This window comes from Rhinolophus sinicus, linkage group LG06, assembly GCF_036562045.2.
Source record: "Rhinolophus sinicus isolate RSC01 linkage group LG06, ASM3656204v1, whole genome shotgun sequence".
Taxonomy (NCBI): Eukaryota; Metazoa; Chordata; class Mammalia; order Chiroptera; family Rhinolophidae; genus Rhinolophus; species Rhinolophus sinicus.
In genome coordinates, this window is record NC_133756.1 from 163537699 (window position 1) to 163565326 (window position 27628).

Genomic DNA, 27628 nt, shown 5'->3' on the forward strand with positions numbered 1-27628 from the left:
GACGTTCCCACCACGAGGGAGCGCGGGGCGCAGGCGCAGAGGCCATTCCAGCCCCGTGCCGCCGGCCTGTCTGAGGCGCCCCCTGGCGGCGGCTCCGCGCCTCCCGGGCGGAAACGGCAACGGTCGGACTCGGAGCGCATGCGCGGGACCCGGAGTTGTCGCGAGATGCCGGACGAATGGGCCCCTGAGTGGACTTCCGGTAGTGGGGCCTAGGTCCGGGGCGCATAAGGAGGAAACCGGGGCTGTGGGGTCCCGGGAGCACGGGCTGCTGAGCGGGCGGCGGGCCGGGGCGGGGGGCGCGCGCGGAAGGCTTGGCCCGGGTCCCGCCGCGCGCGCAGGTCGCCGTCGCCCTCCGCCATGGACCCGTTCCTGGTGCTGCTGCACTCGGTGTCGGCCGGCCTGTCGAGCAGCGAGCTCACCGACCTCAAGTTTCTGTGCCAGCGTCGCGTGAGCAAGAGGAAGCTGGAGCGCGTGCAGAGCGGCCTCGACCTCTTCTCGGTGCTGCTGGAGCAGAACGAGCTGGACCCTGAGCGCACCGAGCTGCTGCGCGAGCTGCTCGCCTCCCTGCGGCGCCAAGACCTGCTGCGGCTCCTGGACGACTTCGACGCGGGCGCCACGAGCGGGGCCGCGCCCGAGGAGCAAGGTGGGCGCGGGCCGGGGGCCGGAGCGGAGCACGGCGGTGGGGAGAGGTGGGTCGGGGACAGAACGGGGCCAGGGCCCGAGACGGGGCAGGAGTCGGGGGCGGGGGCCCCAGGAAGGCAGAGCCAGTCTGCCGGGTAGCAAACCTTGCCCAGGTGTCGTTTGCGTGCGTTTTCCCTAAACAGTCCTGGGAGACAGGTGGCCTGCCCACTCTGCAGGTGGGAGAATCGAAACTCAGAACATTAACTCTCCCTCGATGACAGAACATGGACACCCCCCCCCTCAGTGTTTTCTCCACCACCCCACTCCCAACACGTAAATTAGAAACTACCCCTGGGTGGGGCAGGGTGGGCGCGGAAGGTGGGGCGGAAGGTGCCCTTGTGCCTCCGGGAGTGTGTCCGGCCTGCGCCCTTCACACCACAGCGCGAGGACAGACAGTGAGAAGGCGTCCCGGGCGCGGTGCCCGCTGCTGTGTGAGCGCGCGGCCTGTGTTCTCCGCACAGTGACCCCGTTAGTTACATACTGTTGTCTGTTACTATTTCACTCTTGACGATGAGAGGACTGTGGCTCAGAGGGATGTTAAGTGACTCGCATAGTCAGTAACTAACGGAGCTCGGGTTGAACCCAGGCAGTGTGGCCTTGGGGGGGTGGTTTTAGCCACTAAACTGCCCCTCTCATCAAATCCACTCTGTACTGGCTTCCTACCCTCCTCTCGGGCACCCCCGGCTTCCACCCTAGCCTGTGGCTTGCAGAGGCTTCCAGGAGTAAAAGGGAGACCTGAGTACAGCAGCGTTTCCCAGCCACACCCCTGTGTCCTCAGAGCCTGGGGAGGGGGCTGGGAAGTGCTTTGGGGGCACCCTTCACAGGCTTCAGGCTGTGGCCTGGAAATGGTCGTTCAGTCACTGAACCAAAGAGGATATAAACGTGACACCACAGGTACCACTCCATAAGGGCGGGTGTTTCTTGGTGGCAAGCTGGACAGCGCAGCTCCGCCTGAAAGCAGACACACGCACACACACACACACACACACACACACACACACAGTGCTAGACAAACTATAGATGAAACATAGGAAAATCACATTTTCGGGGCTATTCACTGGGGGAGAATGCTGATATAAAAATATACTTTTAAAAGGCAGTCCACAAATTATAGATAGCAGTTTAGATTTGTATGTGCTGTGCGTGTTTTTATTTATGTAGTTACTGTATGTTGGAGGAAAGTACACCGGAAGGTGAACAGCAGGTGTGTGTGGCTTGATACGGAGCAATGTGTGTCACTCTTTTACAGAAGACAATTTCACATTACAGTTAGAAGGGCTCTGGCATCACATGTCAGGGTTTCACATCGTGGTCTGCCATTGCCCAGCTGTATGCCTCAGTTTCCTCACCTGTGCCAATGGTCATAATGACAAGTGACCACCTCACAGGGCTGTCAGGGCTGGCGGGGATGGCACCCAGGCTGACATGTGTCTCGGGGGTTTGTAGCTGGAGATACACATTTGCAGGAGACCTCCAAGCAGCGTTTGTCCTTTCTCCTCTTCGCATTCCAGAAACAGCTTTTCATGGTCTGTAGTGCCCAGATCACTCATCTCAGTGGTGATTTCAGCAGATGAGGACATGGTCGCCATGGGCCAAAGACTGCTGGTCAGTCAGGGCAGCTTCCAAAATGAGAATCGGGGTATGTGTTAGGTTCCGGGGCTGCCATCCACAGACTTGGAGGCTTAAAGCAACGGAAGTTGATTGACTGTTCTGGAACCACCTTCAGAAATCCAGGTGTCACAGGGCCACGCTTCTTCCGGAGGCTCTTCTGGCTTCTGGGGTGCCAGGTGTCCCTGGGCTGTGGTCACACCCCTCCAGTCTCTGCCTCCATGGTCACACGGCCTCTCTGTGAGTGTCTGTCTCCTAAAGACACTTGTCACTAGTTCGGGGACCTTTGGATAACGCAGAATGACCTCATCTCCAGATCCTCAGCTTTATCACATCTTCAGAGACCCTTTTCTAAGCAAGTTAACATTCACGGTCCAGGATTCGGCACGGACACATCCTTTTAGTGACCACCATTCAGGATGGCAGGGGAGCAACCTGTGTCCTTCTGGAAACTCCCAGCCCGTCCCTCAGCCCCCACTACAGCCTCCGCAGCCATCAGTCTTCAGCAGGCCCAGCTCTTGGGTAGTGTTTTGGGCTGGGGTTGGCTGGGGTAGGGTTAGAGGCCACTCTTGATCCTTCTGTGACCTCCCAGCCCCTCTGCTACGGGTGATTTCAGCCTCTGCAAGAGGACCTCTGTGTACGCAGCACTTGGGTCAGCACGGAGAAGCCCGTCGGAGAATATGGGGGTACCTGGCTCCTAGAGAGCCTCCAAACCTGGTAAATCATTGTGTTCTTTCCGTCCCCAGACCTGCAGGCAGCGTTTGACGTCATCTCTGAACATGTGGGGAGGGACTGGAGAAGGCTGGCTCGTCAGCTCAGAGTGTCAGACAGCAAGATCGATGCCATCGAGGTGAAGTATCCCCGAAACCTGACAGAACAGGTGAGGGAGTCGCTGCGAGTCTGGAAGAACGCCCAGCGAGAGGACGCGACAGTGTCACACCTGGTGGCGGTGCTCAGGGCGTGCCAGCTGAACCTGGTGGCAGACCTCGTGGAGGAGCGTCAGCAGGCCCGGGCCCTCCAGAGCAGCGGGCACACTGGGAGCAGCAGTCTGTCCCAGATGTCGTGGGCCTCAGATGTGCCCTCCTCGACAGCCTTCTGATGCCCCGGCTGCTCTCCTGGGGGACCGAGGGCATCGGCGCAGTTGGAATGTTGGTTCCATCCACTGAGGTTGACCGGGTGCCTTCCGGTGCCAGCCCTTTGTGAGCCTGGGGGAGGGACCCCAGCGCTCGGCCAGACTGACTTCTCTGTGAAAGCTGGCATGTAGGCGGCGACTCTCTGTGCCAGGCGGGGCTTGGGCATCCTGCACATGCCTCCGTTCATTCCTCATGGTGACCTCTGTCCGGATGGTCGTGTCCCCATTAAATGAGTTCCTACGGGAGGACGTTTCAGAACCATGTCAGCACGCAGAAGAAATCTGTGAAAATGAGCAGTTCTTACCATTACGATCCTACAGGGGAGGAAAAGAGCACAGTTAAGGAGCTGGAGGGAAAGTGGGATACAAATAGCAGAGCTGGGCTTGGAAGCAAACGCTCTGGCCCCAGAGCCCACACTGGGTCGTTCTGCCACCCCCACAGTTGGCCAAGGCACGTGGCGCGGGGTGAGAAGAGCCCTGACCTGGCCTTGGGGGCCTGCCACGCCCATGCCCCAGCCCTCGGCCCTGAGTGAGTTAGGTTTCCTCCAAGGTAATGCCTGTCAAATGCTCAGAAGTGCCCTCTGGAAGTGTCAGTTGCTGAACGTGTTATAATTCCTGTGATTCCACAGTTTGTTCCTATCTTGTGTCAAACTCTCTGTGATAACAGAATTGGCACAGGAGCTAAATCCTGTAATTTGAAAAAGCAGCCTTCCTTCCAGCTTCTAAGGTAATCTTGGCAAAGCAAACGCCTCTCCAGCACAGCCCTCCATATTACAGAATTTTCCATTCCCGTCGATGGTTCCAGTGCACATATTCTCAGAAGTCCCCTGGCAGGTGATTTCAGTCTCTGGTGCAGCTCATCATGGGTGGGGGGTTTCCTGCTGCTGCACTGACTTCCAGCGGGGGAGGTGACCTCAGCACACCCATCTGCCAGGGCAGCTTGTGCCAGCTTGGGCCGTGGCCACCAAGAAGCAGGGAACCAAGTGTCTGCCCCTTTCCCGGCCTTCCAGCTGTGGCCTTGGGAAAGCCACACGTGCTGGGATGTCCTGCCACACTGTCTTGACCTTGGGTTGCTAAGATTCTAGCCGCACTGTCCCCGCGAAGCTGTGGAGCCGGCCTTTGAGCCCCGCTGCACCTTTGCAGATAGACTTCCTGATGCGGGGAACTGCTGGGAGCCGGGGCCGGGGCAGCACACGGGACAGAGGTGGCACTGTCCTGGAGACCCCGAAAGCCTGGCTGGAGCACAGTGTTAACTGGTTCATCACAGGTTCCAGGCGGTGCCAGCCTAGGCCGCGTTCAGGCCCGATGCTGTGGCCCGACGCACTGCAGGGCCCCCGCCGGCCAGAAGCACCTGCCTCTTCAAGCCTCGGGTCGGGGCTCGTTCTGTGGATGAGACACTTCCCCACCATCTATAAACGTGAGTGGCTTGGTGGATGGGTAGCTTCGGGAAGTAGGTCTTCTGGGAAACGTCCGTATTTTTTGAGCAGGGGCAGAATTCAGATGTCTGCCATTCCCTTATGGTTTATGGCAAAAGCTGCTAACCTGGGACTACCTAACATCCTGACAGCACCCAACCTCCCCCTGCGTGCTGGTCATAGCTGGAGAGACCCCTGACCCTCCATCACAGCAGGTGCTCTGACAGGCTTTGACAACACTGTGCCCGGAATTAGCCAGGGCTCAGTCCCCAGCTGTGCCTGCTCACCCTGCACCCCATCACTCCCATGTGTGGTGAGGCACGGCCTGCTCAGGCACTGCCATCCCAGGACTTGCAGAGAGCAGATGCTGTCGTGTGCTGAGCAGGGAGGAGCCGGGACCTGGGAGCAGCCTCCCGTGACCGTGACCTGCCGTGTGACCTCATCTCACCGGCACAAGCCTAGACCTTGGGTTACAAGACCCAGGAAAGGAGATGAGTGAGGAAGTGCCCCCATCCTGTGCTGGGCCCGGCAGGTGTCTACTTCCAGGGCCCGGAGTGGGTGAGGAGTGCCACCAGCTTAAAGCTGGAGTGTGGGGTCAACTTGCAGGAGAAACTGCCCCCAGGAGATGGGGGTCGGAGCCCGATAGCCGCATCCACCTGTCCAGGCGGCCTGGCCTCTGGAAGCAGTGTCCCCAGCTTTGTGAAACAAGGGAACGCATATTAAATGTGCACACAGGGTGTACCAACAGCCCAAATGCTTATATGGGCACTAGATGTGGAAGTACACACAGCGAGCGTTTGAGAACCATCACTCTTACGGCGGTTGTTTATACTCTGCACTCGCCACGTCTTCTATGGTGGGGTTTTTGGTAACCTGGACTGTTGTGCGGGGAGTGTCCCTAGAGCAGTGGAGCATGTGGCTTTCGAGTCTGACCTGGGTTCGAATCTTGGGCCGCTCCCTGTGGCTCTGCCACCTTGCACAGGGGCCATTATAAGTGTTTGCCCAAATCTGTGGTAACTGGCTTCTCAGGTTCCTTAACAGCAAGCAGTGCAATGCCACCCGAGGTCTGTCAGAAGGCTGCTCTCTATGGCCTCAGAACGCTTGAGCCTGTGGTCCTGAGATGTCCCTTCCTCCTCTCACTTCTGAACTGACCTGCACACAGCATTTCCCTACCGCTACTTCAAGGCGGAGTGTTCTGGAACTTTTCATAACCTCTCCTGGGACAGATACAATTGCCACATAATGGGTGCTGAGCCCCGAGGACAGGATCAATTAACAGGCCCTCAGTAGGGGCTGCTCTAAGTTTTGGCCAAGGATTTCTCATAGCAATTTTACAGGAAATCCTTGTTCCTTTTTGTTTTTTGTTTGTTTTGCAATCATGTAAAATTTATGTTTCTGGTAAAGGTGCAGACAAGTCATGTGATTTACTTGAAAGGTGGAGTTAAGGCCGCGTGTTGCTCTCCCTTTTCCTCTGAGAGAGTGTTGTGCAGATTTCAGGCCAATAAAGAGGAGTTTGATGAAGTGTTTCCTGGACCAAAGGGTCAGCCCCCCTGCCTTTTGCCCCCCACAAGTTACCCAGTTTCACACCCCGCCCCACGCTATCCAGCCCCGCTCCCTGGACACGCGCACACGGGGATCTGGCGGTCACCCACCTGCAGCGTCGCTGAGCACTGGGTGGGTGGGGTCATGGCAGGTCCTCTCCATCCCGTGCTCTCCCCGTTCACTCACCGTTCTGCACCCACTGCCTCTTCCTCCCGAGCACCCCCACCACCACCCCCCAGTCTGCACTAGCTGAGGTTGCAGGTTGCCAAGCCCATTGTGCACACGTTTGTTCTGTCTTGTTCAACCTCGGGGCCTTAGACACCTCCTGACCTTTCTCTTTGACCTCAGGGCCTTGGACACCTCCTGACCTTTCTCTTTGACCTCAGGGCCTTGGACACCTCCTGACCTTTCTCTTTGACCTCAGGGCCTTGACACCTCCTGACCTTTCTCTTTGACCTCAGGGCCTTGGACACCGCTTGACTGTTCTCTCCATGAAATTCTGTCCCGGTTTTCCTTCCCGCCCGCCCGGCCACTCCGGCACAGCCTCTCCCAGCACCCGTCCACATCCCTCCTCTCTGAACCACCAGGGAGCACAGGGCCTCGGCCCCCTCTCTCAGGTCCCTGGTGCCTCACATCGCCCCGAGGCACCCAGACCCGTATTGTCAGCACTGAGGGGCAGCACCTTTTGCCACACAAGGAAACAAGCTCACAGCTTCTGGGGTTAGGACGTGGGCACTGTGGGGGCAGGCATCCCTGCCCAGTTCCCTGCCTGGCCCCTCCTGCCCTCCCATACTTAATCTTAACCTAACGGGAACCCACCAGCTCCTGGGGTACCTCACAGCATGTCTCCTTCCCCACCCTTCTCCCCGCAATGAGCCTCACCCCTTCCCCTCAGCTCTGCTCTTCCCTGCCCCTCCCACCCCCACTAACCCATCCCCCATCTGCAGACCCCTACTGGATTCTTAGAAACCACAAGCTATACGTATTTTGAGGGGTTGTGTTTTTATTTCCACGATAACTACTCTGAGTTGTCTTGCTGGCTGCTTTCTAACCGCGGGATCACTGTGTGCCTTGCGTCTGGAACCCGCCAGGCGAGCGTGCCGGGGTCGCGTGTGCTTCTGTGAAAATGCCTGTCACCATCCGTCTGCTAGTGCAAAGGAAGAACGTGTCTTCTACAGGAAAATTTTCAGTTGAAACCCGTTTTCATCAAAGAAGCTCTCAGTGTTTAAGTCTGACTAAAGATACTGTGGCAAGAGTCACACATGTATTCCAACCACATTAATTGTCACCAAGGAACAGAGGCCTATTCAGGGGGTGAATGGGGTCATCATGGAGTGAGAGCCATGTGACATGTGGGTACAGCTTTCCTGGAAAGGGTTGAATAGAAAAATGTGGGCCGTTTGAGTCACCCCAGACTCCAGGCGGGTGCACGGCCTCCTGACCTCCCAAACCTGCCTGATGACAGTGTAGACACATGACATCATCATCACGTTTGATGGGACAGAGCTATTGTGTGGGAAGGTGAGCGGTGATGGGTGGTGGTGGTGGTCACATGACACTGAATGTGCTCAGTGACACGAAAATGGAAAAAAGGGTAAATCTTACATATGTCTTAACCCCCATTAAAAAACCATACTTAACACTAAACCGTTTGATTACGTTATTAATTGAAGTCTTATCCATTTTGTAGGAGTATCTCCCTCATTTGTATGTTTACTGATGTTTTACAGCTTACGAGGCCTACAAGCCTAAGCTTAGATCGGGCCTTACATTTGTGTGTGTGGAAGTAACGTAAGTGTGTGACTCTCCCAGAGGGATCTCTGGCTGGAGAGACCGGGTTCCCAGGGAGCCCAGGCCCCTCAGGGTCAGCCCTGACCCGCAGCTTCATGAGGCCCAGGAGGGGTGCCCAGCAGCCTGCCCAAGCGGCTTCTCGGCCCTCCACCCCAGTCCGAGGGCAGCCTTGCCCGACCCCCCTACCCCACTACCCGCAGCCGGTCCTCCCCCCCCCGCCCCCCCCAGCAGGCTCATGCCCTAAGGGCCCCCACCCCTGGCTTCCTCTTTTTTGTTTTAAACTTTGATTTATTTGTGTTTTTCCAGGCCCCGTCAGCTCCAAGTCAAGTAGCTGGTTCAATCTAGTTGGGGGTGCAGCTCACAGTGGTCCCCCACCCCCTACCCTCCCGGCTTCCTCTTTACTGCTGCTTCCAGCACTGTCCATCCACAGGCTTTGGGAGTCCGGGCTGACGGTGGGTTTGCTGAACGAATGAATGAATAAACTGCAATAATAAGGGCCGGGCCCAGGGCTCCCGTGGGGACCGGAGTTACCTGCAGGCACGAAAGTTTGTCATCTGAGGTGTTTGGATTCCCCAGTGGACTTCGCTTTCCCTGGACTCGAGCCAGTCAGGCTGTGGAGTTCGTGCCAGGGTGGGTGTGGCAGGCCATCGCCGACACCCAGGCCCCCAGCCAGAGTGCCCTGCGGTGACCAAGACACAGCCCCTGGTCCCAGCAGGTCAGCCAGGGAGGCGCCCCCAGCCCCTGAATCGCCACAAGTCTCCCTGGGTCCCCCTCCCCAGGCAAAGTCGATACCCTGTGCAAAGGACACACCTCTTAGCTCTGGTCGCTCAGAGCTGTAGGCTCCATTCATCCACCCGCCCTTTCTTTCATTCAGGAGATTCTTAGCAAAGCGCTCAGCCTGGGGCGGCCCACTTCACCTCCTCTGGCTGGGGGACCCCACAATGCAGCCTCTCCTCCACAACCTCCCTTTCTCACCTGATAGGACCCTCCCTCTCCCAGGGTTGCTGAGAGATTCAGGGAGATGTGTGGTGTCTTGAGAGTGGCACACGGTAAAGTCACTAAATGTCATTGTTTATTCCTAAGTGACTTGCCTTTACACCTCTACGGCTTGCCTGGGTATAAACTCTCAGATCACGTGATTGTTCCCGGAGACCTTCTGAGGTCCTGGGTGTTGCCAGGGGAACCAGCCCTGGATCTCTCACGTGGGAGCGTGTAACCCAGGCTGCCCACCCAGTCCTGTTGGCACGAAATGGGACTTCTGTCATCTGACCCCACTGATGGTGTCCGTAGCCCAGGTCATAAAACAAAGACCATGGGGGGAAAAAATCAGTGTATGTGGATTGACAAGACTGGGAGACCAACTCATCGTTTCCAGCACAGATCCAAGCTCGGGTGGCCAAGAAAGGGGACCCTGTAGTGACAGGGTAACAGTAGGCAGAACTAACAGGGACAGTGACCAGTGCCACTGCGGGCGTGGCATCCCAGAGGCCTGGCTCTGGAGCCGACCGCCCAGGTTCAAATCCCAGCTCTGCCACTTGGCAGCTATGTGCCGTTGGCAAAGGAACTCGTCTGCAAATGGATTCTTCCGGCCCCCACCTCCAAGGTGCCATGAGGATTCGGTGACTTGCTCATAGAGCAGACGGTAAGGACACAAGTGAAGACGCGTCCGCCTCGTTCCTGGCACTACCTCACGTTCACAATGACATTTGTGTGGCTGACAGTAGAGCCTAGCGATGACCATCGTGAGTGGCTGAATCGACTCGCTCTGCCTCCAGGCTCCTGTCACTGAGCCAACACGTACCTGAGAGACTTGTCCTCGAGCGGAGGCACCTGCCAAGCCTCTGCCTCCCGGCAGCTCAGAGTTGGCCCGGGACCCGATGGGGCATTGAGTCACACGCTGGTGACACAAGCGAGCCCATTGCATGGGCTAGAGCAGCACAGCAGAGGTCTCGTGGGTTTTGGTGGCACTGCCAGCTTGAAGGTTCCCTGGAGCCCCTGCGCACGAGTCCTGGGGCACTTGTCCCCCTGAGGCCCACAAGCCACCCTCTGTCTTTGAACAGCTTGCTTTGCTGCGCCAACCATGCCAACCCTGGCTGCAGTTTGTTTTCTTTGTTTTGCAGCTGGAAACTGTCATGACTGTGATTTTGTCCCAGGAGCAAGGGGAGGGCTCTGAAGAGGTCCAGGCAGAGAGTGGAGGCTGACATCAGACTGGCATCCCCCAGGTGCTGCTCAGGCTGAGGTGGACGGACTAGTGGGAGAGGGTGCAAACAGGCTGGGGGAGAGGGTAGGGGACGGTGGCGGCTGGCTTGGGATGGTGTGTGGTGATGCCGGGAACAGCAGGAATAGATTCCAGGGTATTTGGGGCCTGAAATGTGCGTGGGGCAAGAGAGAGGGGGCAGCGCTGGGAGGTGCCAGGGGAGGGGGTGGCACCCTGAGAAGGGGACCCAAGGGCTGGGTGTGGGCAGGGCCAGCCCACAAAGGGATGCTCGGTTCTGATGACCTTGAATGGGGGGCCCTTGGTGTCTGTGGAAGGTGTCCAGTGGGCGAGGAGGTGTGTCCACGGAGCTGGATTGATAACAGAGTGGGTGCCAGCTGGCCAGGGGGAGAATCAGAGCACCTTGCTCCCAAGGAAGAAGCTTCTGGAAATGTGTTCAAACTGCAGAAGCCCAGGCCCCGCCCCCAGAGAGTGTGAGTCAGTCCTGGGTGGAGCCCTGGCATTGCCCCCCCCCGCCCCCCAGGCAGGATGACTCTTCCATCCCAACTGTTAAGTGTCACTAATTGCCCATTCCTCCCAATCTAATTGCTTAGGACAGGCTGGAACCATCTTGACTGTCTTTCATGTGGATGTGGCAGAGTCTCCCAGTGGCCTCATGAGGTTCTGGCCCCCAGATGACAATCCAGACACACACACACACACACACACACACGCTGCAAACTCTGAGCTTAGGGGACAGGGAGGGTGTTTCCCCAAGAAGGCGGGTAGTCACCGCCAGGGCGAACGGAATGCTTGGATGCGATAGCTGAGCCCTAGATTTAAACCCCACCTTCCTCCAGGCTGGGAGTGACTTTTGGTGTTTTGGGGTTTTCTTTCTGTTTTCAGATTAATCTAAGAGGCTCCGCCATCCAGTTTGTAAAATAAACGGAGGGGGTGTGATTGACCTTCCTCGTTCCCTGTCTGGGCTCTGGAAGGCGGCGCAGTGCTCACAGCCTCCTGAGGAGGACGGCCTGGGGCTATGTGTGACACCCCGAGTCCCCCCTGCAGCTGGGCTCCGAGTCCTTAGGGCCCTGTGCACCCAGTGCCGGGACCCATTCTGAGCAGGGACGCCTCGCTCGTAAGCACTCACCGCTTCCGTGTTATCACTTAGGAAGAATGTGGTGTCTGATAAGGCGTAGAGCAGCTCCATTTTTGTCAAAGTGCTTTGTGTTAGCCTCCCAGGAACCTCGGACTGTAGTTAAGGGAGGTGGTTTTCCCCTTTTGACAGCTAAGAACAGACAGGTGCCGAGGGGTTCGGTGACTGGCCCGGGGCTTCGCGGTAGGAGGTGGAAGAAAGAAGTCTTCCGTCACTGCCAGACTGAGAGCTGGCCTACCCTGCAGAATCTTCTAGTCCTAGACAGGCAGAGCGGGCCCAGAAAGTGGCCCAGCTCAGTGTGGGGAGAAGCCCATCCCAGCCCGCTTGCGTCCTGTCCTGGGGCTCCCAGGGAAGGCTGCCCCACGGCCATTGTCCCAGCTCACCGCAGGCAGGCAGTCACAGGTAGCATATGGGTGGCCAGGCATCTCTGGCCAGCACAGAACAACCCCGAGAGCTAAAATAAGGCCTGTGTGTGCTCCAAAAATACTCTGCTGAAAGCATTGGCTGCCGCTGGAAATAAACCCGGCTGCTGGCTTCCCGCCCAGAGAAGTCGGGGTGGAGCACAGAGAGCCACACTTCCGGTCCCCACACCCTTTTATTTTGGGAAAAATCAAACGCCCCACCACCACCACCACCAGGGCTCCCTGCCGAAGGGAGGGGTGGTATTGTCCCAGGAGACTCTTGCTGGAGAATGTTTGGGCACAGAAGCCTCACTCACTCACTCACTCACTCAGCAGCACACCGGTCGAGCTAACCTTCATGTGCCTGGCACTGTGCTGGGCATCGGGCACAGCCCTGAGGACGGCCCACAAAGGTGCAGGAAGCAGCCGGACTTCGTGTGGCTCTGCTCCGCTGTTTACAAGCCGGACACCATGGGGGACGCTTCCTCTCACTGTACGATGGGGACAGATGGGGACAGGTTTTCCATGCTGGGAGGATGCGCTGAGGTCAGTGGTGGGCACGTGAGCCCTCACCCCACGTACCGCCCTAGTCAGTGCTTTGTTCACTCGCTCGGGATCACCTGTGGGCTTTGCTCAGCAGACCCCGGGACAGCCATGCGCCTTCCCCCTCGCCCCACCTGCGTCAGGCTCCCAGCTCCCCTGCCTGACTCGGACCCTGTCTGTCTCTTCTGGAACCAGCACTGACATCCTCCGTCCTCCGGGGCTCCTGCCTCCCATCTCTCGCTCCAGGCCCCTCCACACCTGGGCCTGAGAGCTCATCCTGAAAATGAAACCTGCCCCCGCCCTGCTGCTTCCGTTACCTCTTTTGTTTTTCTGTGTTCACAGCTCGCTTCCTGAATCAGTGGGCCCAGGGCCAGCCTGGCTGCTTCTGCCTTAGCCATGTCCCACCTGTTCTTTCATTTCCTTAGCTTTGTCCTTAGTGACTCTTTCCTCACCTTTAAATAGGAGAGTGGATGTCTCCGTCAGGGGAGGAAAGCAGCCTGAAGCAGACATGGCTAGAGCCCCCCCAGTGCCTGTTCACACCTCGCTTCACGTGAGACCCCTAATGTTTGGCGGAGCGCGCGGCTGCCCAGAATCCAGGCTGTGCTTCCCAACCTCCCTTGAAGTGGGGTGGCCGTTGGATGAAGTTCTGCGTGTGAGCACAAGTGGCATTTGGAACTTCCTGGAAGTGTAAAGGGAGAGGGCTGTGCACGTCAGCGCCTTCTTCCTTCCGGCTGAAACGCAAGCGCGATGGCTGGAGCCCTGGCAGCCATTTGGGACCATGACGAGCGGAGGAAGGCGACAGGATCAAAGGAGCCCGGGCCACGGAGCCGCTACCAGCCCTGACAGGCTTCCCTCGCAGCTGCGTTTGTGGGAGAGAAATGAGCTGCTCTCGCGGAAGCCTCTGTGCTCGGGGATGTCACAGGCTTCCCACGAGCCAAGTACTGACCGAAACACCATCACGCGGAGTAAGCAGAGGTGGTTATAACAACGAAGGCCGTGAAAAAGTAATTTTCTGAGACTATTGATCGAGTCCCCTGCCCTTCAAGGCTCTGAACCTGAAAGCTGCTCTTTTTGTTTGGAGAAATGGTAAAAAACAACAACAAAAACCCACCACCCACGAGGCGTCGTTGGCCTGAGGCTGAGTCTCAGTTTGCTCAGGACCGATGGACACTGAAAAGGGAAGGACGGTCTCAGCACGTCGCTCAGTGCCGTGCGGTGCCAGGCCCCACAGTCCCCGGGAGGCCGGAGGCGCCGCGCCGGGGGACAGCCTGCTCCCGGCGCCCCGTGGGCAGCCCCACTGCGAGCCCGGGCCCAGCCTTCCGGCCGCTGCCCCCGAGCCAGCAGCTCAGCCCGCCAAGGGGCCCAGCGGCCAGCAGCAGACGGTTCTTCCCGCGGGCCTGGAGGTGACAACGCGCAGTCGGTGAGGAAGGCCGGGGCGCCCCCGCAGACGCCCCAGCTGAGGCTGCGAGGCCGGGGCTCTGCTCGGCAGCACCCGGCTCCCCGGCTTCGACACCAGCCCCTGCCTTCCCGGCTCTGAAGAGACCACAGCGGCCCTTCCGCTCGGCCCGGCCGGCCGGTGCCTGCTCCCCAGCCTGGCCTCCCAGGCCTCGGAGCCAGCGTCAGCTCCCGCTCCCTGACACCGTCCTCCACACTGGGCAGGTTCATCCCGTCCCCGGAACACGCCATGACTTTCCTGTCCCTGAGCCTCGTGGGCCATCGCCCACCGGCCCACCCATGCCTGCCCCCCTCCCCCACTCCTGCTCCCTGGGTGACAGGGCCGGTTGTGGTGGGAGGAGCCTGACCACGCACGCAGACGTCCTGGCCACGCACGCTGACGTCCTGGCCACGCACGCTGACGCCCTGACCACGGGGCGCAGACGTCCTGACCACGCACGCAGACGTCCTGGCCACGGGGCGCAGACGTCCTGACCACGCACGCAGACGTCCTGGCCACGGGGCGCAGACGTCCTGACCACACACGCTGACGCCCTGGCCACGCACGGTGACGTCCTGACCACGCACGCAGACGTCCTGACCACGCACGCAGACGTCCTGACCACGGGGCGCAGACGCCCTGACCACGCGGCGCTGACGTCCTGACCACGCACGCTGACGTCCTGGCCACGCACGCTGACGCCCTGACCACGCACGCAGACGTCCTGACCACGCACGCAGACGTCCTGACCACGCACGCAGACGTCCAGACTCTGAGACGTTGGGCGTGTTCTTAAACTCTGAGCTTCAGTTTCTCCTCGTGTGAAATAGGTGAGTGCGTTTTGCTGAGCTCCTGCTGTGTCCACGGTGGTCTGGGGTGTCGGCAGTGGGGAAAGCGTGTGTTTTTGTTACTGTCTACACTGTCGTACCTTTTAAATGCTGTTTCAAATGCAAGGGTTGCTTATTTAATTTTTTTGTTGTTAAAATAATATTAACCAATGAGGCGAGACTTAGAAAAGGGGAAGATGTCTCAGTCAAGGGCGGCCAGGAGGGTGAAGGGAGGTAACAAATGGAGAATGTCAGGTCGGGCCCAGCAAGGAGGAGGCGCTCATTAAACTGCAGCTATCGCCGAAACGCTACCCCCTCAGCTCCTCGAATAAGCCTCCTGCGGTTAAACCTGACCCCAGTTTCCTCAGGGCACTTTGTACTATTTCATCCATCCACACAGCTGTCCATCCATCCATCCATCCACCCAGCCACCCAGCTGTCCATCCATCCATCCATCCATCCATCCATCCATCCACCCAGCCACGCAGCTGTCCATTCATCCATCCATCCATCCATCCATCCATCCATCCACCCAGCCACCCAGCTGTCCATTCATCCATCCATCCATCCATCCATCCACCCAGCCACCCGGCTGTCCATCCATCATCATCCATCATCCATCCATCCATCCATCCATCCATCCATCCATCCACCCAGCCACCCAGCTGTCCATTCATCCATCCAACCATCCATCCATCCACCCGGCCACCCGGCTGTCCATCCATCATCATCCATCATCCATCCATCCATCCATCCATCCACCCAGCCACGCAGCTGTCCATTCATCCATCCATCCATCCATCCATCCATCCATCCATCCATCCACCCAGCCACCCAGCTGTCCATTCATCCATCCAACCATCCATCCATCCACCCGGCCACCAGGCTGTCCATCCATCATCATCCATCATCCATCCATCCATCCAGTCATCCACACATCTACACCTCTACCCTTCCATTTATCCACCCATTACCCAGCCAGCCAGCCAACGACCCATCTACCCATCTGTGCTTCCACTTATCCACCCACCCATCTATCCATCCATTTATCCATCTATCCACCCACCATCCGTCCATCCATCCAACCATCCATCATCCATCCATCCATCCATCCACCATCATCGACCCATCCCTCCACATGTCCAGCCCCAATACAGTCATCCACTCACCCATTATTTATTGCATACCCACAATGTGCCAGATCCCCTGCCAGGTGGGTAGGAGGTAATGACAATACAGTCCCCGTCCTTCCTGTCGTGGAGATCACTGTCAGGTGGGGGACAGATGCCAGCAGAAAGGACTGACTGTACAGCATCCTAGCTTTGGTAGATCACGTACAGAGTAAATGTCCACCCCAGAGCACATGGTGCAGGCATGTGCCTTGCAGAAAAGAGGCATCTAAGTTGAGCCCTGAAGGCAGAAGACGCAGGTAAAGATGGGAAGGACGTTCCCTGTAAAGGAGAGCAGGTAGGAAGGGAAGTGATGGAATGCAGATGGAGCGTTAACCTTGATGTGGAGAGGAGAGCGGGCCTGGAGGGCTAACAAAGCACCTCGTAGGCCACTGAAGGAATTTGAACTTTGTCCCAAGAGCAGGCTGGTCATGGTAAGTTTCTGGTTTGGGAGCGATCAGTTGGCTGCAGTGTGGACAATGGCTTGGAGTGGGTGGGAGGTGAGGGGGAGCAGTAACGGTGCCAGGAAGCCAGCTAGAAAGCTGGAGCAGCGATGACCTAGGCGGGAGAGGGGGGTGGAGTCTAGGGCCGTATGCAGGCAGTGGGCCCAGGAGGATGGATGGATCAGAAGATTCCACCCCGAACTTTTTATTAGAAAGCGCTCCACCCTGCCCAAAAGTTGAAGGAACGGCTGGTGAACACTGTGCCCACCTTGGTTCAACAGTCATTAATGTATTTCCCCTTTTGTTTTCTCTCATTAGATGGACAGCAAGACAGACAGCTTCCCCTTTTCTGAACCGTTTGAAAGTAAGTTGCAGACACGGAGACACTTTGTCCCCGAGCCCTTCCACTGCACCTCCCTGAAAAAAGACAGTTCCCTCCTAAGCACAAGTTCAGCAGCCTCGGCATTGGCTGCGCCATCTGCGTTCAGGTTTCCCCCATTATTCCAGGAATGCCTTTCATAGATGGGTTTTGTTTGTTCGGGCAGCCACGGTCCCATCAAGTTTGCAGGGCCGCCCTTGGTTGCATCTGTTCGGTGTCCAGAAACAAGTGAGAAGGTGGAATGCTCAGAGACGGCTGAGTCATTGGGTGGCAGTGGCAGGGTGGGGTCGGGGAGGGTCCCGGGTGACCGCTGGGCTCTGACTTGGGCGCCAGGGGTGCAGTCCCCCAGCTGAGGGGTCGCAGAGTGGGAACAGATCTCACGAGAGAGGAGCTGCCTGGCAGGCAGGTGAGAAGACAGGTGTGAAGTTCAGGAGACAGGTCATGATGGGAGACATTGTCCTGGGGCTGCCATAACAAACGCCCACAAACTGGGCGCCTTAAACAACAGATGGTTATTCTCCCCCCGTTCTGGAGACCAAAGTCGGACAGGTGCAAGGAAAGAGTCGCGCCGGCCTCTTCCAGCTTTGGCAGTTTCCAGCAATCCTGGGGGTCTGTAGCTTGCAGCTGCGTCATCCACCCCCTGCCTCCTCGGGGCCCGTGGCCGCCTCCCTGGTGTCCTCACACGGTCCTCTTATAAGGACACTGGTCATTGGCTTTAGGCCCCACCCTCCTCCAGTGTGACTTCATTTTGCCTAATTCCATCTGCAGAGACCCCACTTCCAAATGTGCTCACATCCCGAGGTGCCACATGGACATGAATTTGGGACAACACAGTGCAACCTAGTTTGGGGGCTGTCAGCTTCTAGATGGTAAGTGACACCCCAGGAAAGGACGAGCGTGCACAGGGGGTACAGATGAAGAGGAGATGGGGCCTCGGACGGAGCCCTAAGGCGTCCTAGTGCTTACGGGGTCCCCACAGGGCGAGGAGCCCTAAAACGGAGCCAGGGGTTTGGTCACAGCTGGGAGGGCAGGGTCAATGCTGTGGGGTGTTAAGTAAGACGGGTGCTGAGCTGGGTGCCCTGCTTTTCAGGAAGAGAGTGGTTTTGGGGGGATGCTTGGGGAAAACCCAGGCCGCACGGAATTTCGTTCGTAAGTTTCACACACTGGCCTCGGAGACGTCTTTCAGGCAAGTGGAGTAAGTCACGGTTTTTATGTATTAGTTTTGCTGATGCTGTCAGCTCTTCCCACAGGACTGGAAGCCCCTCCAGGTTTGGGACACTCCCCTGAGTTTGTTCACCGTGACACCTGCCACCCCCAGGACAGTGTCCGGCAGGTAGCGGACACTCGGTGCGTGAATGTGAAGTGAACGATGACTGGGGTCTGGCCTCCTGGCCAGCGCGGGCGTGGGATGTGTCCAAGGTCCCGAGTGTTGGAAAAGGGGCCCCCCTTCTCGCTGTTCACCCCGATACTAGTCCCCCTCATTTTCCATCTCTATGATGAGGGAGCATGTGGAGACATTGGGGGGCAAAACCTATCCCTCCCTCTACCTGCTCCCCCTTTGCTCTTTCCTATTGCTTGAGGAAGACTAAGCCAGAATAACAGCAACGACAATACTAATGACAATACTAATGACACCTCCAGGAGGGAGCTCTCAACTCAGGGACCCAGGCACAGAGCAGAGGCAGCTGAGTGACACCACGTGGGGGACGATGGCCGCCTGCTCCCGTCTGTGGCTTTCATTTCTGTTCCTTCACTTCCATTTTCACTTGGCAAGACCCCTGGTCCCCAAAGTCTCTTCTGATTCTCAGCCACATTAGCGGGGCCCCTTCTGAAAATCCCAGGCTGGGCCTGCAGGGCACTCAGCCCCCGTGGGCGGTGGCACTCATGGCCCTGGCAGCCTTAGAGCGTCTGTCCCCAACGGCCACCACCTGTGCCCAGAAGGGGTGGAAGGCACCTATTGCTGCTGGTGACGAGTGACCCCTTACTGCGTGCCAGGCGCTACCCTGCACACCTCACCCCTGTGGACCCCCTAATTGAATCGTATGGCCACCTGTAGGAGTACTGGGGTACTGGAGCAGTAATAGTACTGCAGGAGTACTGTTGTCACCCCTACCCTGCAAAAGAGACCAGGCACAGAGAGGCGAAGTCGCCTCGCCAAGGTCACACAGGAAGTTGGAGAGCCAGGACCCACACCTGGCTGGTCCGGCTCCAGAGAGTCAGTGCATCCCGGAGCGTTCGGCTTTGGACTGACTGCGACCACTTGTCTCCGAAGGGGCTGGAATGTCACCAGCTGATTTCAGGGGGACTGTGGAAGCTGTCTTGGCCGGGCCTGTGGATCTGGCCCAGGGGCTCCCTGGGCGCCTGAGAGCACAAGACAGGAGCCTCAGCTCCAGGCTCAGAAGAACAGGCGCTTCCAGACCTCAGTGTGGCTGCGACGGTTCTGTGTTCTCCCAGCAGAGTCCCCCAGACCTGGGACTTGGGCCCTGTGAGCAGGAGCAGCCTGCCCAGCTCTTCTCTCTCCACCTGGTGTCTCAGACAGCCTTTGTTCAGCCGAAAGCCCAGGAGAAACCATTGCCAGCTCTTCCTGGCTCACCGGTGCCAGCAGTGAGGTGTTCTGGTCTGGTCTGGTTTGGTTTTCTCAGTTTTTATTAGCGGTCTTCATTACCTTTTTCACGAGTGACTGACGCTTGTTATCTCCAGGCAGGTTGCTGCTTGGCTGGTGGGTGGCAGCCGCAGCATCTGGCCCTCTCCCACTCTCCCCTGGGGCTGCGATGGCACCACTGGGCGTGGGAAAGGGGGCAGGAGAGGCCCCTCTGCAGAGGAGGGGCTGGTAGGGAAGAGCCCCCTTCTTCCTTCTGCAGAGCTCCCCTTCCCTCGGGCAGAGCAAATCTGAGTTCCCCGGATCTTTGGGTCGAAGGGATGCATGACCTCCTGAGCCTTTGTCCTGGCTTGTCCCTCTGCCTGGACCTTCTTCCCTCACTCTCCTCACGTGACAGTCCTACTCATTCTTTCTGTCCTACCTTTAATGTTGCTTCTTCCAGGAAGCCGCCCTGCTTTCCCTAGGCTCGGGATGGTGCCTTCTTCCCACCCTGTGTGCTCACACCTGACCTCACAGAACACCAGAGTCTTGCAGTAGCTGGAAGGGGATATGGGCTGGTTCTGTCTCCCTGCTTCCTCTGCCAGGACCTAGCTTTACTGCCTGAGGCTCCTGGCTTCTCCCTTGCCCACTGGGACCAAGGCCAGCCAGGAGCAGGGCACACAGCTCCTGTGCAGAGGGAGCAGAAGAGGCAAGCTGGACCAATGGGGCTCCCTGGCAGGGTGGCCTCCGGAAGAGGTGACTTTATGGCGTGAGAACTCAGTGACTGGGAGACGTCAGCCAGGTGAAGAGCCAGGTCCGTGTTCTGGGCAAGGAGGAGCAACCAGTGCAAAGGCCCTGAGGCAGGAACCAGCTTGGCAGGTTTGAAGGCCAGTAGGAGTGGAGCTGAGTGAGCTGTACATTTTATTCCAGGTGTGTTGAAAGCCGGGGAACAACACAACCTGACTCAGCCAGCATGCCTGTGGGCAGGCTTTCCTGACGCAGGGCAGGCTGACGGACAGGGCTGGGGGGAGGGGGATCACGGTGGTTGCAAGGCCTCTCTGGCCCCAGCCGCCTTCGCCATCCTGCAGACGATGGCCATAACCTGCAGATAGTCACAGAAAGCACAGTGAGGAAGAAAGCGTCCTGTGGGTGGGGACACAGAGCTCGACTCACCTTCCGGTTCCTACAGTTAATGTCACCTGGTGTGAAACAGGTCGGAGGCTGGAGAAAACCTGCTTCTCAGCCACCCACAGGGATGGAGACAGTGGCGCAATTGGCATTCTCAACTTTAAGCCAAAGCAGTGTGGCTGGGTTTACGCGTACACAAAGGTGTAAATTATATTGTAAAACGGTATTAAGTTATGTGACCAAAAGGACCGTTCTTTTTCTATCTTATTGGAAAAGAGCTGAACTGCCGTAGGGACCAGCTGCATGTCTGGATGCCACCCTCCCGGCTGGGGTCCCAGCCCTGGCCCTGGGTGACCAACACGTCATACCCATCTCCGCCACGCACTCCCATGTCTCCACCTCTGTGAGGTGGCGCCATCACCTACCCCTGCATAATCACATGAGCAAACTGAGGCTCGCAGGCTTGGGAGACCTCCCCCAGCCACACGCCAGGACGTGCAGACTATGACCCTGAGTCCTGTGCCCTTAAAAAAAACCTTTTTTTATGAAATAGTTCATTCACACAAAAGAATAGAGGTGAAAATAATAAGATATTAATAAATGGACATCCACATACCATCGCCCACTTGGGAAATACGAGGTCTGACAATTGAGGTTGCGAACTTGCTGCAACGATGTTGCTAACCTTTCTTCACATCAGAGGGATTATTCATTATGAATTTGTACCAACTGGACAAACAGTTAACCAAGTTTACTATTGGGAAGAGCTGAAAAGGCTGCGTGAAAAAGTTAGACGACCTGAACTTTTCGCCAACAATTCATGGCTCTTGCATCACGACAGTGCACCCGCTCACACGGCTCTGTCTGGGAGGGAGTTTTTAGCCAGTAAACAAATAACTGTATTGGAACACCCTCCTTACTCACCTGGCCCCCCATGACTTCTGTCTTTACCCAAAGATAAAGGAAATATTGAAAGGAAGCCATTTTGATGACACTCAGGACATCAAGGGTAATACGACAGCTCTGATGGCCATTCCAGAAAAAGAGTTCCAAAGTTGCTTTGAAGGGTGGACTAGGTGCTGGCGTCGGTGCATAGCTTCCCACAGGGAGTCCTTCGAAGGTGACTGTTGTCATATTCAGCAGTGAGGTGTGTAGCACTTTTTCTAGGGTGAGTTCACGAACTTCATTGTCTGACCTCATACATATCACGTCAGGACTAATTGCCCCTCCTGCCACCCCACCCGCAGGGAACCAGGACCCCAGGTTTTGTCTTCATGCTCCCTCTTCCTGTGCGCCGCTTGCTTCGTGCCAGCTGCTTTATGATTTTAGAGTGTACAGAGAGTATTAACATGCGTTGTTACGTTTAATGGATAAATATATAAATACATGAGTATTAGAGTGTATTGCTTTCCTGTAACAAACAAACCGATCTCTTAAAACACCCAAAATGCATCGTCTCACATTTCTGTGAGGCCAGGAGTCCGAAATCAAGGTGTGGGCAGGGCTGGTTCCTTCCAGAGGCTCCGAGGGAGAATGCGTCCATGTCCCCTCTCCCAGCTTCTTGTGGTTGCCCAAAGCCTGGGTGTCCCTGGGCCCATGGCTGCGTCACTACAGTCTCTGCCTCTGTGTCACACGGCCCTCTCCCCGTGTCTGTCTCTCCTCTTTCTAAGGACACAGTCATTCTGTGAAGGGCCCTTGACATCCTTGCGTTCCTTCTTCACATCTGCAAAGACCCTTGTCTAAAAAAGATGGCAGCCCCAGGCCCCAGAGGTTAGGACATGGACGTATCTTTTGGGGGCCACTATTCCCCCACTATGGAGAGGAAGGTGCTCAAAGGTTACTTAGTGATCGGGGTGATCGATCCAAAGTTTGGGGCCCCCTAAGAGTGGGGGTGCTTCTGGCAGTGCCTCTCCCTGCTGCTCAATGTGATGGAGGAGAAGGGGTCTCATCCAGGCTTCTGGAAGCTTCCTCAGGAGCCTGTGCAGGTCTGTTAAGATGCAGCTGAGCCTGTAGGGGCAGTCAGTCCTCACCCCCACCCACCCCACCTGCCACCCACAGCACCCCGCTGCGGCCCGCCACCCTCCCCCATCAGACTAGCTTTGGTCCAGTGTGGTTTGCCACTGCTGTCAGTTCTCCTGGCACCCTGTCCTTTCCTCTGGGGCATGTCTCACCTTGCAATTAAAGAAATGGCGGGTAATTACTTGGCTTATCGCCTCCCCAAGACCTGCCTGTCCTGTTCCTTCTTTCCTGTTGGCCCTCCAGAGATAGTGGGCTGAAAGAATGAGGTCCTGCAAGGGTGCTATAGCCCCTTCTTGTCCTGGTCCAAAGGAGCCCGCAGGGTGGTCTGGGTCACAGGGCGGCTCTCAACCAGGCTAGGAAGAAGGAATTACTCCACCTGGTCTCATGGAGACCTTTCTCACTTCTTACAGCAGTTGAGAGCGGCAGCGCTGTCACTATCTCCGGCCTTGCCACCTTGACTGGGCAGTTAGGAGGCTCCGTAGGCAGAAAGTGCCCCACAAATGATGCCTGAGCACCTGGAGACAGACAGTAGGACAGACTGCTCCCCGGCCGCGCCCACAGCCAAGGGAAGGGTCCTGCCTCCCGGCCTCGCCCGCCCCCACACCTGCTGGAACCCTGTCTGTGCTCAGACTTGGGGAAGGGCCTGTTCTGGTCTGCAGTGGGAAGGCTCTGCTCTGCGACTTCCCACGGGACACCTGTGGGGGATCCCCGTAAAAAGACTGCTCACGTTCTCATGCTGCCTGCTGTGAAAAGGCCAAACTCCCAAGCACCGTGAACTAACATGAACAGGCTGTGACCCTGGGCTCCCAGACCCCGGGCTTCGAGTGGCCTGGCCCTTCTGTGTCGATCGGTTCCTGGGAATCAATCCCTCGTGGCAGCACTCCCAGCACAATTGTGGTTTTTTTGTGTTGCAGTCGGAACTGTCTCTGGATTGGTGTGGGCTGGTCACTTGACATGACGGGACCCTTGCTTCTCCCAGGAGATGGAAACTCCTTCACTGCCCTGCTTCTCCGAGCTGCGCCCCACGCCCTGCCTCAGGCCTTCTTGGCCTCATCAGGATCCTCAGCGGCTGCTGCCACCTGGCCTGCTTCAAGGATAGCATTACTCAGAGCCAAATATTTCAATTCAAATTTAAAAAACCCCACTCCCCAAGAAACAGGCCCCTTTTCCCCTCCTTTGCTCTGAGTCACAACCAGTGGGCTCTGAGAAGGCTGGGCTGGAGGGGCCAGTGACAACGTTCTCATCCCGTCCCGGCCACGCGGTGAGCTGCCATTCATCATCCCAGGGCCAGGAGAAGGTACAGCAAGAGAGGGCATCTGGGCAGCAGGGCACCCGGGGCAGGTGAAGAGGGTGGAGGGTGCCGACGTGGGATGGCTAGAGCAGGCCAAGCTCCATGCTTGGAACATAAGCTCCCCTCGTGCGTGGGAACATTTTTCTTTTCACATTCTGTCTGACCCACCCAACTATTCTGACCTACACTCACACGCTACATCAAGAAGGAACTTGTCCTAAGCATCGATGTGTGAAAACCTATAAAGCACGAGAACCCACAGGTTCCTCCCTGAACACGGTACGCATACACACAATTAGAGAAAGCCAAGGGCCAGGGTAAAGGGATCTGTGCTGCCAGTTACACAAAAAGGCCTCCTGTCCCTGACAACTCACAGCTCCCCTGATGTGGCGTGAAGAAATGGGCATGGTGGTGAAAATATACTTTAACACGGAGATGAAAGAGGCGACTCCCAGCTCGAGTGTTTTCAGGTTTGTTTCTAAAACAAGTCTCTCAGTGAAGTAAGCTGCATTCTGTGATCCTTGAGTGCGCCCGGCCATTCCAGCTTAGGTCGGTCAGCTGTCACTCCTTGGAAATGGACATGTGGCAGATAAGCAGCTAACACTGTATTTGCACCCAGACAGCCAAGCACACTGCCCAGGGAGCCTGGGATGGGCTGTACTGCATCCCCCAAATTCATAGGTTGGAGTCCTGACCCCCAGGACCTCAGAATGTGGCTATGTGTGGAGCTGGGTCTTTAAAGGGTGATTAAGGTGAAATGAGGTCACTAGGGTGGGCCCTCATCCACTGTGACTGGGGTCCTTTAAGAAGAGGAGATCAGGACACACACACACAGAGGGGCCACCGTGTGGGGACATGGGGAGAAGACGGCCGTCTACACGCCGAGGAGAGAGGCCTCAGACAACCAGCCCTGTTGACACCTGGCTCTTGGGCTCCAGGACCGGGGACAGTGAATGTCTATGGTTTAAGCCCCTCAGTCTGGGGGACTGTGTGACAGCCACCCTAGCAGGTTAATACACATGTCAATCTCAAACAAAAAGTTTTTCAGCGTTTTCAGTTTTTTTACATGAAATGCTAAAACTTTGATTCCACGCTAACTTGGTGTTGGCAGTGAAGGTTGACAACCAGACTCCAACACAAAGATCCAAATTGCACGCAAGAGCTCTTAGCTTGACAAATGGATTCACCAGTTAATCCATTGTGAGTGCATGTCTGTCCACCTCTCTCTGGCTCCTCCCGGAAAACCTCAGTTCCTTTCCCATGTAATCGGAGAGCAGAAGGGCTGAAAGGACCTTGTGGCCATGGGTGGCCTCACCTCTCCCTCTTGACTTAGGGGGTCCAGGTGATATGAGCCCATCGGAAGAGCCATCACTGGCCACAGCACATAGTACTTGCTCCAAAGCAGGTGCCATTTTTTTTACTTATGTGTCTATTTCTCTGCTTAGACAATGGATTCTGACATCTTGATTTACTGATGGATTTCCAGTGCCGGGCAGAAAGTGACTCAACCCTATAGTGTCTGCTGAATAAATGAACAAAAACAGGTAATGTTCATTGTATAAATGTATAAAAATTGCAACACCTAACAGTGGTCATATCATCTGGAAAAGTTAAAGTGATTTTAAGGACGAGTCAGGAGGAAAGACAAAGTCTTTCCAAGTTGTGCTGCTATTACCCACGTGCCAAAGGTCATTGAACTAAACACACTCAAACAACACACTCATTTACTGTTCTGCTCAACCAGCCTCGTGGGGGGGGGGTGCTCGTTGACACGGCCTCTCAGCATGACCTTCTTTCCGCAGTATGTCAGCAGCCATGTTTTCCACATTTCTAACAGGTGTTTATCTTCGAGAAGTGGGAGCGAGAAATTGGAATACCCCCAAACCCTTATTATTCAGTGTTTTTCAAAACACCATGTTTACATGTTTTTAAATAATGGGTGACCACAAGAAGCATGTTCAGAGGTTTTCAGTAAAAAGTAATGTAAACGCATGGCTTTTTATTATAAATCAATATATTTTGATAATATTCCATATTTTAATAACATGAAAATGGCCTCTGTCTGACATAGACACATGAGAATAGAAAACATCAAAAGAAGGGATTAACAAAAATAAATGCCAAATAAAAATCATTTTGAAAATGTAAAGATAATTCCACAAATATCTCATATTTAAAGCATTCATTGCCCCTTCCAATAATCTTATACGTACTTTGTTTCATGACAAATATTCCAGACGTAGAAAAATTTCTTTTATTTGGCATTGATGTTGATCACGATTTTAGGAGTCTGTCCAAAGCTTCTCTGAGTTGGGCGACAGGTTGTTTTTCACCGTTGTGGGAATATGTGTGTGTGTGTATATATATATATATATATATATATATATATATAGCATGATATATAGCATGAAATTTCCCGTCTTAACCATTGTAAGTGCACAGCTCAGTGGCATCGAGCACGTTTGCCGTAGTCACCACCATCACCTCCAGAACTTTTTCATCTTCCCAAACTGAAACTCGGTCCCCATGAGACGCTCAGTCCCTCCCCAGCCCACCCCACCCCCGCCCCCATCCTACTTCCAGTCTCTATGAATTGAACTACTTTAGGGACCTCCTTTGAGTGGAATTTTGTGGCTGGCTCATTTCGCTGAGCATAATGTCCTCAAGCTTTATCCACGAGGTTACTTTTTCCATGATGAAACTATTTTATCTGCTTCCCCAAAAACCATAGCCTCCAGTGAATATTCAAACACTGGAAAATGCCGGCAAGTATTATTGAGTGGGATTCAAATAGTGTAACATTTAGATCTCTTAGCAACCTTAATAGCTCTGCACAGAATCACACATTGAAGTGGCCAGTTTAAGTGCTTCCTTTGCTTATTCCTTAGAACACCACTCGTAGGGTTTGTATGAAGTACATTGTGTGTATAAACTCATTAATATTTATTTGACTTGCAAGGATGACTCACCATTGGCAGGGTAAGGCCAAGAGCAAGCACTTACAACCAGCCGCATGCAGCTACACGCAAGACTGACTGGTCCCTTGGTGGCAGTTGGGTCCCACGTGCTTCCGTCCCATTCCCGAAATGTCAACCTCATCCTTCAGCTGCACGTGACAGCGTTTCCTGCCCTTGCTTTGGACTTGATCAATGGATTCCTTCCAACCAGTAACCACTTCTGTTGATTGCTAAGTTTAAATCTCCAAAGAGAATTACGTATAATGCTTCTCTCTTTTTCTCGATTTCTTGATGATTTTTCTCACTCTTTGGAATTGGGAAAAACATAAGTTTTCTGAAACATGGCAGGAAGGAATTCTGGCCTGGAAACACGGTGGGCAGTGCCTCTTCTTGTGGCCTCAAGACAGTTGTCACAGCTCCTAGCCACACATCCTCGAGTGCAGGCTGCAAATAGGACAGAAAGGATGGGGGCCACAGGGCTTTCTCCCATACCACTCTCTCTTTTATCAGAGGAAAACCCCAGAAGACCCTGCACACTGTCCCTTATGTGGCATTAATGGGAACTCGGCCCCAGGCCCTCTCTTAGCCTATCGGGACACAGGTGTACAAGATGCCAGCAGACGCAGACCAATCCCAATTCTCTTCAGGGGAGATGGGCACCGCCCAAATAAAAGGTATTTCTGTGGGTGACAATAGCCATCAGTCATACTGTACAGACGTTCTGCAGACACTTAGCCCTCACGGCCAGTGTATGAGTACTATCATCCACACTTTAGGAATGAGGAAACTGAGGCACAGAGAGGTCAACCAACTTACCTAAGAGTACACAGCCACGGCCAAAAGAAGCAGAGCCAAGATGTGAAGCAGGCCCCCCAGCTCCAGAGTCTACCTTTATAACTACTGTGTGAAAGTGACTTTCAAAGAGGGACATGGTGACCG

The 27628-nt window shown here is 55.7% G+C and overlaps 1 protein-coding gene across 2 annotated transcripts; it reads left to right on the forward strand.

The window, feature by feature from the left end:
• Positions 1 to 167: 167 nt before the first annotated feature.
• Positions 168 to 26957, forward strand: FADD (Fas associated via death domain). Of its 2 annotated transcripts, XR_012497669.1 has the most exons (10): positions 222 to 643; positions 3036 to 4838; positions 10290 to 10391; positions 10702 to 12466; positions 12926 to 14728; positions 16656 to 16701; positions 17485 to 17585; positions 23356 to 24202; positions 25178 to 25276; positions 26692 to 26957. XR_012497669.1 is itself a non-coding variant. In XM_019755614.2 (2 exons), exons 1-2 carry the CDS (start codon positions 358 to 360, stop codon positions 3386 to 3388), a joined length of 639 nt encoding a protein of 212 aa, XP_019611173.2. In that variant the 5' UTR covers positions 168 to 357; the 3' UTR covers positions 3389 to 8025. The 2 variants fall into 2 exon arrangements, 1 of the variants encoding a protein (XP_019611173.2); XM_019755614.2 differs by lacking the exons at positions 10290 to 10391; positions 10702 to 12466; positions 12926 to 14728; ... (3 more) ...; positions 25178 to 25276; positions 26692 to 26957 and having other exon boundaries at positions 168 to 643; positions 3036 to 8025.
• Positions 26958 to 27628: the final 671 nt, after the last annotated feature.